Consider the following 14,652-nt stretch of genomic DNA (forward strand, 5'->3'; position numbering starts at 1 on the left):
AAAGGTAGATTCTGTTATTTGAAAAACTAGGCTCTGATGTCTCATTTTTTCCATCTAAAGTAAAACAAGGAGCAAAAATCTCTGGAATCAGTCCAATAAATAGTAAGCAAGACTGTTATAACTGGATACCTGCAATGTAATCCCATGTGGTAACTACCCACTTCAAAGTAAAAGTACTTGACAATGTGATGCAAACGACGACGTGACTAAGAGAAATCTCATGGGAGGTGAGCTGTTGCAGGAAGACATTAGTGTAAAATAGACAGAAATAGTACAGCCTATACTCACTCCCAGAGCTTCAGATATTGCAGGACAAAATACTGACTCTGGTTGACATATTTGTAATGTGAATATTTACCCTGGGATAAAAACAGGCTGCTGCATGGAAATCATAGCTTAATGTTAATTGAAACTAACTAAATCAAACTAACTTGCAATAAGAAAATCTAGTTCCTAATTTAAAATGTGGCACAGTAAAGTGCAACACTTGGTAAAGCTTTCAAAGACTACTGTGGGGGCAGGAACAGACTGTGGGCAACTGTACCACAAATAGATGGAAACACTCCTGTTTTCAAGTTCAAGTCACAAGAAGAGAGGCTTGCTGCAGAATTAGTGAAGCTAAATGTTAATCTTACAATACAGCAAATAAATGAAACTAATTTACATTGAAAACTATCACAGACACAGTATTTCAGCTCAAGATAGGACCAATGCAGAACATTCATGTACTGCATTGGTCCCATGTTCAGAATAATTTAGGCCCAAATGGTAAAACAGAGCCTAGGACACAAAAATACCAGAATTTTCTGCTATTGTAACATTTCCCTGGCAGTTAATTCAGATAAAAAACAAACAAACAAACATTTGACCAAACTGTTACAAAATGAAGGGTGTGACCCAGCAGCCAGTGCCACATGTTGATAAAATGATGATTGATACATTTTTGTCACTTAAAATGTGGCATGAAAAAAGTTTTTTAAGAAGGTATATTTTATAATACAGTATCATGGCGCTTAACTGTTGCTAATCCTTAAATATTCTTTTCGGCAGATTAGTTGTATGATGCTTATCTGCTTTTGCATGTGTCATGAAGTCCTCACCATCCAGCCAGCAGGACAGGAACACTCCCCAGTGACATGGTGACATGTTCCACCGTTCTGACAGGGACAGTGATGCTCACACAGGGGGCCATGTTTACCTGGAGGACAAGGTTCCTCACAGCTGGAGGGACAGAAAGCAGGAAGAGGTGTTCGTGTCAAGCGGTGAAGCTTTTAATCACTGACAAAGCTCAAAGGTTCGACACAGACAAGTGGAAGGTTAATACAGCTAGAGGAACATTTACACTTTAGGTTACTTCAGTAACTTATGAAAGAGTTTATCAGAAGAGAATATAGAAGAGCACTAGAAATCAAAGACTGTTGTCACTCTGAAGAAAATATTTATATCAAAACTTACTAACAAACATCTGAGAAAATAATGTCTGCTTAATTCTTTCTTTTCAGTGGCAGGAATAAGCTGTGATATGTTTATAGACTTCCCAAATCATCATTATACCTGACAGCTTAATGGCAAATCCTAAAAAAGCTGGAAAGGGGAAATGAGAGCATATGATACAGATCGATTTAATGACATGGAACATGACAATTTATTTACAGTACGATGCGAGGCTTGAGGAAGCTCTCATTTTCTTTTCTTTTTTATTTTAAAGTGGTCTATAACAAAGATAACACAATCTGACAATTCAACTCAATTGTGAACAGTTGCCTCAAAGTGCTTTAAACTGTAAGGTAAAGACCCTACAATGACACAGAGAAAAGAGAGAAGGCAAACAATCACCAACAAGGCGATTCTCAAAGGGCTGCTGGCCAAAAATTATCTCAGCATTGTGTGCAATGTGTCCTTAAGAGACTGAGGAATCTGAACAAGTCAATGATAAAAGAAGAAATGGCAGGCCTAAAGATGAACAATAACTGAAAGTCATGTCCTGCAGAAATAGGAAACAATCCAATAACACAGGACCTGAGATGCAGCTGACCTGGATGAACCAGATACTGTTTGCCGAAGCCTCATCTGGTCTTAATGTAAGGATGACACATATCGGGTCTATGGCTGCAAACCCTTGGTCTTCTCTCAATGAGCTTCATGATGCAGTCCCCTGAAATGGTTTTCACTTCACAGCTGTGGCTTGTCAGGGTTCATTTGTGGAGTTTCTTGCCTTCCTAATGGGGTTGGGACCATCAGTTGTGTTGTGCAGAAGTCAGGTTGGTACACAGCTGACAGCTCTATTTGACAACTGTTAGTCTGGAAAATTGCAAAAACTTTGAATGTGTCTCCAAGTACAGTCACAAAAACCATCAAGAGCTACAATAAAAGTGGCTCACATGAGGACCGCCCCAGGAAAGGAAGACCAAGAGTCACTTCTGGTGCTGAGTTAACAGCACCTCAGACTAGAGCACAGATCAATGGCACACAGAGTTCCAGTAGCAGACACATCTTTACATCAACTGTTCAGAGGAGACTGCGTGAAATTGAAACACTTAAAAATATCACTTTCTATTCAATGACTTAAGGAAAAGCAACAAGCAGAAGAGATTTGTTTGGGCCAAGAAACACGAGGAATGGACATTAGACCAGTGGAAATCTGTGCTTTGGTCTGATGAGTCCAAATTTGAGATCTTTGATTCCACCGATCGTGTCTTTGTGCGACGCCGAAAAGGTGACCAGATGATCTCTACACCCATGGTTCCCAACATGAAGCACTGAGGAGGTGTGATGGTGTGGGGGTGCTTTGCTGCTGACACTGTTGAGGATTTATTCAAAACTGGAGGCACACTGAACCAGCATGGCTACCACAGCATCCTGCAGCAACATGCCATCACATCCAGTTTGCGTTTAGTTGGACCATCATTTCTTCTTCAAAAGGACAATGACCCCAAATACACCTCCAGGCTGTGTGAGGGCTGTTTGACCAAGAAGCAGAGTGATGGAGCGCTGCCCGGCCTCCACAGTCACCTGACCTAAACCCAATGGAGATGGTTTGGGATGAGAGGGACCGCAGAGTGAAGGCAAAAGGGCCAACAAGAGCTCAGCATCTCTGGGAACTCCTTCAAGACTGTTGGAAAACCATTTCAGGTGACGACATCATAAGATAAGATGACTTTTTTTTTTGTCATTGCACAGTCTTACTTACTACAGTAGTTCAATGAAATTGGAAACTGTCCCATATCAGCACAAGTCAACACAACAAAACACAACACAGTGGACTTCAAAGTGGCTTTAAAAAAAGTGCAAGAAAGGTCTGAGCAAAAACAGTAAGTGAATGTTTATTGCACATTATTATTTTCCCCCCAAAAAGTCCAACGAAGTAGCCAATCAGGTCAGCTCGTAGCATTGCCCTGTTGTAAAATCTGTCCTTGAGTCTGTTTGTCTGCGACCTCAGCAGCATGAATCTCCTGCCAGATGGCAGGAGATTCATGTGCATTAGAATAATATATTAATTATCAACAAGCTGTTTGTCATATTGAAAAAAATGCAGCCCTATTTAATGTTACTCAACTCACAAGGCCCCAGTGTATCCAGGTGCACAGAGGCACTCGCCAGTCTGGTGATGGCAGGTAGCACCATTAAGGCACTGGCACTCCAGCAGGCAGTCTTTGCCATAGAATTTGGGGTCACAGGGCTCCTCACAGCGCCAGCCCTGGTAGCCATCAGTGCAGACACACGCTCCTGTTATTGGGTTACATTTGGCACCGTTGCGGCACTGACAGCGGTTACTGCAGTGTGGACCCCAAAAGTCACTCTCGCAGCCTGTAAAGAAAAGGGACTGGATGAATCATTAAACATTATTTAAAGCTATAAAGTGTGAAGCCACACAACGGATCATTTACTTGTGGTTTTAATTTCCAACAGCAAATTCACAATTGCAGTGAGGGGTCAGCCGTGAAGCAAGGAACCTACTACACTCATGGTGTCACAGCTTTGTCAGTCTTACATGAAGCACAACCTGAGCAACTGAGCTTTACTATAAACTGAGCAAAATTTTAAAAAAACAAAACAAAAACAAAAAAAAACACAAAACAGACCAACTCAGTAGTACAGAATAGGCCTAAAATAGTAAATAATAAAAACGGTTTTTGCCACTGTAAACGTGGAAACTGGCCTGAAACAGCCACTTAGTGTGCTATAGCAACAGAAAAGTCTTGAACAGATAAACATGTTGTGTACTTTTGCAGGAAACTACCAGGACTGTGTTCTAATCTTAGTCACAGTGTGGTAGCAATGATAACATGGACTGAACCACCACTCACAACCACTAGCACTTTATACAGCCTCTGTAGAAATTATCCACATATCTCACTTATCTTAACTGCACTACTGTATAGCTCTGTGTAAATAATCATTCTGTACATACGATAATTTTTAATCCTACAACTGTTTACAACTTGCATAGTTCACATCTCTGTATAGCTGTATATCTCAGATTCTGTATAGTTTTTCATATTTATATCCTGTTCATAGCTTGTACTCACTAGCCTGTACATACTTATAGTTATAGAATATTCATAACATACTTCATACCGTGTACATTACATACCATAATAGACCCATTTCTGTAATATACTCACATATCTATATATTGTAATATATCAATATCACGGCTAAAGCACTTCTGGATGGATGCAAACTGCATTTCGTTGCCCTGTACCTGTGACATGTGCAATGACAATAAAGTTGAATTCTATTCTATTCTATTCTATTTTCAATTAAAAAAAATGCTGGAGAAACTACAATAGAAATTTCACTCTCACTTCACCTGAGATAATTATGTAGCATTTACTCGAAACACTAATCTTGGATATATAATATTGGAAAGTGCATGGATGATCCCATCACAAAAACCACAGTCTGCATATATCCAAATCAGAAACCCTGGGTAAATAAAGATGTTTGTGCCAAGCTAAAAGTGCGGACCTCTGCCTTTAACTCCGGGGATGCTGATGCATATAAAGCAGCCAGGTACGACCTCCGAAAGTCCATAAAAAAGGCCAGAAAGGACTACAGGGACAAAATGGAGTCCAGCTACCACAGCTTTGACACCAGGCGACTGTGGGATGGACTGACTGCATCACTGACTACAAGAAGGTCAACACAGTCAGTGTTCAGCCCACTGCATCTCTTGCAGACGAGCTCAACAACTTCTATGCTCGTTTTGACGCAGACAACAGAGAGCAGATCCTCTACCCTCAGGAGGACAGTGAGGCTGCAACTCTAACTCTGAAAACAGAAGCTGTGAGTTGGACTTTTAAAAAGGTCAATCCTCACAAAGCTCCAGGACCGGACGGCATCCCAGGCCGGCTACTCAGAGCATGTGCCAACCAGCTGGCAGAGGTGTTCACCAACATCTTCAACCTCTCCCTGAGGCAGTCAGTGGTCCCCACGTCCCTCAAAGCATCCACCATCATTCCTGTTCCCAAAAAATCAGCAGTCTCCTGTCTGAATGACTACCGTCCTGTTGCACTGACATCCGTCATCATGAAGTGCCTGGAGCGGCTGGTCAAAGGTCACATCTGCTCCTCCCTCCCTGACACACTGGACCCTCTTCAGTTTGCCTATCGGACAAACAGAGCCATGGAGGATGCCATCGCCCTGGCAACGCACACCACCCTCACTCACCTGGAGAAAGGGAATACATATGCAAGGATGCTCTTCATCGACTACAGCTCGGCATTTAACACCATCATCCCCTCAAAACTTGCCACGAAGCTCGTCGACCTTGGGCTGGGAACACCGATCTGCAGATGGATTCTAAACTTCCTCACAAACAGGCCCCAGGTGGTGAGAGTTGGTAAGCACACCTCCTCATCACTCATCCTAAACACAGGTACACCACAGGGTTGTGTGCTTAGCCCCCTCCTATATTCCCTGTTCACACACGACTGTGTTGCTAAACACGAGTCCAACACCATCATCAAGTTTGCAGATGATACAACCATCATAGGCCTCATCACAGGCAATGATGAGACGGCCTATAGAGAGGAGGTGATGGCGCTGTACGAGTGGTGTCTGGAAAATAACCTGACTCTCAACATCAGTAAAACTAGAGAAATGGTAGTGGACTACCGGGAACGACCAGTCAGAGAACACCAGCCCACCCACATCAACGGTGTCAAGGCCGAAAGGGTCAGCAGCTTCAAATTCCTTGGAGTCAACATCACCGAGGACTTCTCCTGGACCCTTCACACAGACACTGCTATCAGCAAAGCTCGCCAGCGTCTTTACTTCCTGAGGAGGCTGAGGAAGTTTGGCATGAACGCGAACATCACCTCAAATTTCTACAGGTGTACGATCGAGAGCTTGCTGATGAGCTGCATTACAGTTTGGTACGAAGCTGCTCTGCCAGCAGCCGTAAATCACTACAGAGGGTGGTGAAGGCAGCAGAGCACATCACTGGCACGAGGCTTCCTGCCATTCAGGACATTTATCTCCAGCGATGCCTCCGTAAAGCTCACAGCATCATCAAGGACCACAGCCACCCAGCACATCAGCTGTTCTTGTTACCATCTGGCAGACGTTACAGGAGCCTGTCTGCTCGGACTCAAGACTCAAAAACAGTTTTTACCACCAAGCCATACGACACCTCAACCACAACACTTAAACACCAGTGTTGGTCAAGACTTGAAAAAAGTAATCAGTAACTAATTACCGATTACTTCGCCAAAAAAGTAATCCCGTTACTTTACTGATTACTTATTTTCAAAAGTAATTAATTACTTAGTTACTTTTTAAAAACATGATTTACAACCTGAAGAGGTGATAAAGCGATAGATCTTTCAGCCCAATTCTACTTTTTCTGCATAATCCATCATACAAAATGTAATCAAATGGAAAAGTCTCTTTTTAAAACTTGTTTTATTAGTTTTAATCTTTTAACTTTATGCATCAAGCAAAAGTTTAATTATATGCAACATTCTCTGACTGGAAGAAATTAGTTTAACATTTAAACCTATTTTCTGCACATTCCAGCACATAATTTTTTTTTTTTGTATGTGTGTTTACACTCAGTCTTTCAAATAGATGCAAGTAAAACACAGCAGAAAATAAATAAAGTCAAAGACTCAGCGGTCCTGTTGCTCTATTTTCACCTGTAAAGCAGGAGTGGGGTAGGCGGAGGTTTACCCTGGTGCAGGTGTGCCGCGGTCAGTGGAAGAATCCGCGAGTTTCTCTGTGAGTTTCCCATTACGTCGTAGCTACTCTGTGCTTGTTTGGAAGTTTAGGGGTTTTTCTCGCTGTAAAAAGAAGTTTTCTTCCCACGCACAACGGACGCTAATGTTTTTGTCACTTTTTATGGAATCAAACTCAAAGTAAGGTCAGTACTTCCACGCTTTAAACGCTGCACGCTCATACTCTCTCCCGCACTCGATATATGATCCATTGTTGATCTGCACACAGCTGTTGTCACGAACGTCGCACTCGCTTACGTCACTGTCATGAGACATTCTCACGGTTTTAGTAACGCAGTAACGCAGCGTTCCTACGGGAAAGTAACGGTAATCTAATTACCGTTTTTGCAATAGTAATCCCTTACTTTACTTGTTACCTGAAAAAAGTAATCAGATTACAGTAACGCGTTACTGCCCATCTCTGTTAAACACACACAACACAGTCCACAGGACGCACTTAGAAGCTACCTGCAGCTTCACAAGTACTCTGTTTAATCTGCACTGGTCACTGCACTTGTTATTGATATTTATATTTTAAAAAGTGCAATACTGTAACAACTGCCACTAAAAAACTTTTGTACTGTTTAGTTTGTACTGCTGCTCATTCCTGTGCAATACCTCCCCCCCTCCCCCGCACCCCCGTCACATTCCTATTTAAGATTTTCTTTATTTAATCACTAGTGTGTACATATATTTATATAGACGTATATATTTAGTCACTTAACTGAAAATCTCTTTTCTCTTTTAATTTTTTGCTCTTTACTATTTTTCTATTTATTTTTTATTATTTTATTTTTTTTCTACTGTACCATGCTGCTGACTGTCTTCTGCTCGTCAAATACATTTCATTGCGATGTTGACCCTGTGCTAACTTGCATATGACAAATAAAACTGAAAACTAATCTAAATCAAATAAAATATAGAAAAAATATTTTCTAACCTTTCAGATCACTGATATAATTATGCTACATTTACATCTGTTGAATTTCATTATTGTTCCAGTATAAATGTAAAAGTGGGGAATTTGTTGAGCCCAGTTGCTTAATCTTCTCGGTGTCAAATCAAATCAAATCACTTTTATTGTCACATCACATGTGCAGGTACATTGGTACAGCACATGTGAGTGAAATTCTTGTGTGCGAGCTTCACAAGCAACAGAGTTGTGCAAAATACAATAATGTAAACAAGCAAAATACAAGAATGGCTACATCTGAAACTAATAAATATATGTACAATATATAATAGTATATGCATTTCTGGATGTGTATACTAAATATTTTTCTACGTGTGTGTGTGTGTGTGTGTGTGTGTCTGTGTACATATTTTACAAATTAAATAGAGTAAACAATAAATAAAATATATAAAAATATACAGAGTTGAGACATGTGCAAAACAGTGGCATTACTGTACAGTATGGAGTGCATAATGTTGAAGTTCCAGTAGTGAAGCTGAGGTGTCTATGACGTGTTCAGCAGTCTGATGGCCTGATGGAAGAAGCTGTCTCTCAGTCTGCTGGTACGGGACCGGATGCTGCAGAACCTCCTTCCTGATGGAAGCAGTCTGAAAAGTTTATGGCTGGGGTGACTGGAGTCCTTGATGATCCTCCCCGCTTTCCTCAGGCAGCGCTTCCTGTAGATGTCTTGGAGGGAGGGAAGCTCACCTCCAATTATCCGTTCAGAGCACCGCACTACTCGCTGGAGAGCTTTGCAGTTGTAGGCGGTGCTGTTGCCATACCAGGTGGTGATGCATCCAGTGAGGATGCTCTCAATGGCACAGTGATAGAAGGTCCTGAGGATGCGGGGGCTCATGCCGAATCTTTTCAGTCTCCTGAGAAAGAAGAGGCGCTGCTGCGCCTTCTTCACTGTTTTGTTTGTGTGTACTGACCACGTAAGATCCTCAGCCAGATGTACTCCAAGGAACCGGAAGCTGCTCACTCTCTCCACAGCAGCGCCGTTGATGTGTGGAGGCTAAGCAAGGCTAAAGTGTTACACAGTGTAATGATGTAACACCTTGACATACCATTGTGTCTCAACTGAAATTCCCTTGCTACATTAACACATGAGTAAGCGTACCAACAGATAATGATTTGGTCCCCTGCTGAATTTAAAATTTGCTCACTTACTAAGAAATGAAGAGTCCCTAATTGACTTCTTTGGGCACTTTGGGACACCATACAACAAACTGGCACAGAAGACCACTCCCTAACAGGTGAATAGGTAATGTGTCTGACCCCAGATACTGTGAAAAGGACCCTCTGCAGGATTAACCACGTAAGACAGGTGGAACAGACAACATATCAAACGCCATCTCCGCTGCTCTCCATTCTGCCCTCACCCACCTGAATACAAAGAACTCTCATGTGCAGATGGTGTTTCAGTTTCAGTTCAGCATTCAACACAATCATTTGGATTGTGACTCAAAACCAAGACAATAACACCTTCAAGACCATCACACTGAGCACTGGTCTCAACAAGGGTGTGTGCTCACTGTTCTTCACGCTACTGGCTCATGACTGTGTATCAACCTACAGCACCAGTCCCACTGTCAGCTTTGCAGACAGTGGGACTGGGATGTTTTTATCATAAACAATGATGAAGCCAACAACAGGAATGAGGGGAGCCATCTGGTCAACCGTTATAGAAACAATAACCACTTTAAATCAAGGCAGTTAATTCAAGCACCAAATTCCTGGGATTGCATATCTCTGAGGACCTCTCCTCGTTCGATGACACCACACCACTGACCAAAAACGCTTAAACTCACCTCTGTTTCCTATGTGAATTGAGAAGCGCACGAGTCCCACCTCCCACTATTCTACTGGGGCACCACTGAGAGTGTTCTCACTGCCTTATCACTGTGTGGTACGGAGCCTGCACAACCTCCTGCCAGAAGACCTCATCGGTGACCCTTTTCCTTTTGATATGGACATTTTTACCGTCTGCCTCACCCATAGAGCCATCAGCAGCTCTGGCTAGGACCTTGGGTTTGCATATTCTCCCCATGTTTATATGGGCTCTCTCTGTGTACTCCAAAACATGCAATTAGTGTGATTAGGTTAATTGGTGAGTCTAGATTGCCCATTGGTGTGAAGGGGTATGAATAGCTGTCTGACTGTCCAAGGTGTACAGTACCCTGCCTCAGCTGGAATAGTCTCCAGCTCCCCCCTGATCTTGAATGGATAAGCGTAAGAGAATGACTTGATGTATGGACATATATTATATGTCCATGTACATATGTTACTGTGTCATGTTACTATATTTGCACTATTGTACATACGCTTGATTTTTTTAAAAGATATTCCTTTTAGTGTCTTTTAATACTATGTTGAGACAAAAAGAGTCCAGGGATTCCCTTGTATGTCCAGTACATAAAAGCTTGGGTTTTCCAGTGAACATCTAAATGATGCAGAAAAGCCTTGGGAGAAAGGGCTATAACCAAAATCGAGCTCTTTGACATCAGCTTGACCTGCTATGTTTGAAGGAAACAAAATGTATGACCCAAAGAACATCCTCGCAGTCAAGCATGGAGGTAGAAACATTATGCTTTGTGGCTATTTTTTTACAAAGGGTAGAGGTAGGGCTGTTCGATATAACGATATATATCAGATGACGATATAAAAACGTCTATCGTTGCATTTTACGCTATCGTTTGTTTCGTGGTGTCGCAAAATAAACTGTTTACGGTAATATTTCTTCATGGTTCTGATGTCACTGTAGTGGTTATATTCATTTCTTAAAGTTCTCTCTTTCTCTTATATTTAATATAACCACACTACGGACGGACAAGCATCTGTTTTTATGCGTTGTCGTTAGCAACAACGACGGTAACAGCATCGGGTGTCCGCTTGTTTATGTTCCACATAAACCTTTCACAATAAAGCTCAAGATCCTGTTGAGACTTTTCAAAATAAACTGAATCACGTGAAAGAGCAGATTATTTACGGATGAGAAGTAAAAAGAGCCGCCAGGTGCTAAAAAATAAACCTTAGACTCAAACGTTAGAACAGGCTTTTCCCCGCAGCACGCCGTGTAATAAATACTCACAAAGAAAACGGCGCCGTTACAACTTATGTCTAAAAATGTGTCGTTTCATGCATCGGTTAAAACACTCGACTCCAGCTACATGACGCCCAGCTGGAAACACTTCACGCAAGTCGAGCTGCCCGAGATTCACAGAATTTACAGAAAATGTTACAATTTTGTGATTTATATCGTTATCGGACGATAGATGTCTTATATCGGGATATGAGGTTTTGGTCATATCGCACAGCCCTAGGTAGAGGACCCCTCTTCCCCCTCTGTCCAACCGAAAACTGTACTCAGACAGACACACTATAAATAACGCTTATGTCAGACAATGGGAGTATGTCGCAGGGTGTAGTTTGCAGCTCAGCTGCAGAGGAGGGACGTGGCAGTGGGTTCAGGGGGAGATACCACGGGTGGACGGTCAATAGCTGATAATCATTATCTAATCATGTCTCATCTGTTTAGGCAGCATGCCAGGACTGAGAGTGTGGAGGCAAAAACCCCTCTTGAGATGTATGCAGACCTCATGAGCATGGGCAAATGTACAAATTCGGCAGGGGTCAAATAATGATTTTCTTCACTGTAGATTAGTAAATATATGTATGTATAGGTGTTACTGTAAGAATCAAATCAACTGCATGGTATAAATAGACAGAAGCAGATTAACAAACAAATTGTAGGTTGACTATAAATGACTGAAGAGGTTATGCTCACATCCTAATCCCATATGTTTGAGGCATTTGAGGAGGCATTGTCCTTGATGTAAATATGTAAAAAAAAAAGTAAAAAAAAAAAGTATGTTTCTGTTCTGTGTGTTGTGGGACAACCAAAGGATTATTCTATTCTATTCTATTCTACTCTCCTCTCTATTTGAGTCAGTCAGAGAAAGGAGGTCAATGCTCGTTATCATGAACAACCCATTACACCTGCTCCACAGTTCCGTTACCATGGTTACCAAATGATTTTCATTGATTGCTTACATGTCAACGATAAAATGTCTTCAAAAGCAGCTCATTGACAGCAAATGTATATGGCAATACAAGAATAAAACATTCAGTGTTTGGTTCCTTTGCATTAAAACACAAACTAGAATCTTTCTGGAACTGGACTGCGACACTGCTGTTGTTGGTCTGCACCACTGTATAAGTGGGTGTGTCTCACCAGCCCTCATGATGGATTCCAAAACAAAGTTGTCAATCCTCACTGGCAGAGAGCCGTTTGAGCAGCTGAGCACCTGAGAACCCTGAGAGAAGTAGACAGTGTTGCCAACTCCTCAGTAAGGAAAATCGCTATTGGCTGTCCTAAAAGTCGCTAGAAGTCGCTAAATGACGTCATCGCCAAATTTGCATAATTGGTCATGCTAATCTAATTGTAACCTATGTTGTTGGGGAGAGAAATAACATCGTGAAAGAGACATAAAGTGAGTAAAAACCGTCCTAAATGCATTTAGAGTTTATTTAGAACTACAAATTAAATTTCTTTTAGCAATTATTGTTTTTTTTAATGTCACAATTCCAACCCTGCTCCTTTACCCGGGCTTGGACCGGCAAAAGTGACCCGAAATAGGCGCTCTGGTGGAGTTACTTTGTGTGTGTGTTTATAAGTAGTTTTAAACCTTGTGATCCACAAAACAGCATAAGAGTAAAAGAGTAAAAGAAGAACCGACTGCGTCACAGCACCCGCTGCCTGTTGAGAGTAAAAGCGATATGTGCTTTCAAGTCTTTTTTTAGGGGTCTGAAAACTCGCTAAATATAGCGACAAAGTCACTAAGTTGGCAACACTGGAAGTAGATATGTTGAGTCTGCATAGTATTGGCTCTGAAGGAGGTGGGGTGAATAACTGAAATCTGTAGCTAACCTTGCTGTATGGAGTTTACTGATACCAGTAAATTCAATACATCAAATTGCTGTTTACCAACCCAGCTGGTGTTTGAGCTCCGCATCCCAAAAGAACAACCTCGCTGCAGCCAAGCCAAATCAGCTTTATTCATATAGAGCTTTAAAATCTGTAATCTCATATACAATAAAGCAGAAAAACTAGGCTTTTGGATTATTTTCAGCTACTCTGATACTGTTGGAAAAGAGCATTCGACTGCCTTGATGTGGCTACAGTAAGAATTCTGTCTCTAGCAAAAAGAAATAGGACAAACTTCTTACTTAAAACACCTATTTCTAACGATCAAATTAACAAAATTACACAAACACACATGACCTGGGCCCTATTAAAGGAAGCATGTTCAACCAACTCAGAATTTAAAATAAACTGTGAGCTGATTAACTTTGATTTGGAAACTCTGCGTTTCCTGTTCCAGAACAGTAGTAAGTAAGTAAAGTTAATTTATCAAGCACTTTTCATAGACAGGTAGTCACAAAGGGCGGTACATTCAGGTTAAAATAAACAAAACATTAGGTACCAAAACAGACAATATAGACCAGCTGTCCCCAACCCCCGGGCCACGCACCGGTACCGGGCCGCGAGTTGAGGCTCGGGTGTGAAATGTATGGTTTTCAGGGTTTTTATTGTTTTTTATCATTATTTTTTTTATATAGTTAACTCGGTTTCCCTGGGTCTTTTCCTGTGTGTTATGAATAAATCTTTTTTTTGGTACCGGTACTTGTTTTATTTTGTTGTATTTATCTGCGACAACCTAAAGGCCAGTCGTTGCAAATATTGTCGGACATAAACCGGTCCGTGGCGCGGTTGGGGACCGCTGATATAGACGATGCAAAAGGTTAAATGTAAAATAACAGCTAATCAGAGTAAGTTCAATCAGCTCTGAGTATGTTCACCCTGAGTTAAGTGCTGACCATAATATAATGACAGGAGGAACGAAGAAGAATTTTAATCAGTTTGTGCCACTTTGTCATCATCATAGATGAATTAAAGTTGAATCTGTAATTAGGGGTGCAACAATACTCGTATCGATATTGAACCGTTCGATGGCAAGATGGCGCCGGTGTGTGTGGCTGCTCGTCTGTCACTGCCAAGTTTGTTCCTGTTTATGTTATTTCTAATTTGTGTCATCCACGAAACAAAGTCTCTGCTGAGGTATGATCGCCAGACACTATTGGACCTCAAACCTGTGGTCCAAAATATTGTGTCCTTTGGAGCTGGTGGGCAGCAACCCCTGCCCCCATTTGCATCGGAAACCCCGGGTTACCTGTACCGGGTTCCCACGCTACCTTCCCGGCGAAGGCGTCATCGTCGCCGGGGTAAACGAAGCGGTCGCCTGGTGAAGCTAAAGGTTTACCTAAAGAATTATTCTGCTGTTTTCTGACCAGTGCATGGATTATTTCCAAGGCTGTTTGCGTCTCGGCGTTTTCTGCATCCTATTGATGCCTGTTTGGTGCCTGTGGTCGGCTTTGATGATGATGCTCCTCGGCCTCGCTGCCCATGCCCTCCCAGGC

At 41.8% G+C, this 14,652-nt stretch overlaps 1 protein-coding gene across 5 annotated transcripts in view; it reads right to left on the minus strand.

The window, feature by feature from the left end:
• Positions 1-14,652, minus strand: part of LOC120715268 (multiple epidermal growth factor-like domains protein 11) — a 254,980-nt gene that overhangs the window by 87,051 nt on the left and 153,277 nt on the right. For all 5 annotated transcript variants that reach the window (XM_040002151.1, XM_040002150.1, XM_040002149.1 and 2 more), the window contains exons 7-8: positions 3,561-3,807; positions 1,101-1,221 (exon numbers count right to left, since the gene is read on the minus strand). In XM_040002151.1, coding sequence (XP_039858085.1) covers positions 1,101-1,221; positions 3,561-3,807 — 368 coding nt within the window. The remainder of the gene's footprint in view (positions 1-1,100; positions 1,222-3,560; positions 3,808-14,652) is intronic.

The sequence above is a fragment of the Simochromis diagramma genome, unplaced genomic scaffold, assembly GCF_900408965.1.
Source record: "Simochromis diagramma unplaced genomic scaffold, fSimDia1.1 OVJJ01000430.1, whole genome shotgun sequence".
NCBI classification, from domain to species: Eukaryota; Metazoa; Chordata; class Actinopteri; order Cichliformes; family Cichlidae; genus Simochromis; species Simochromis diagramma.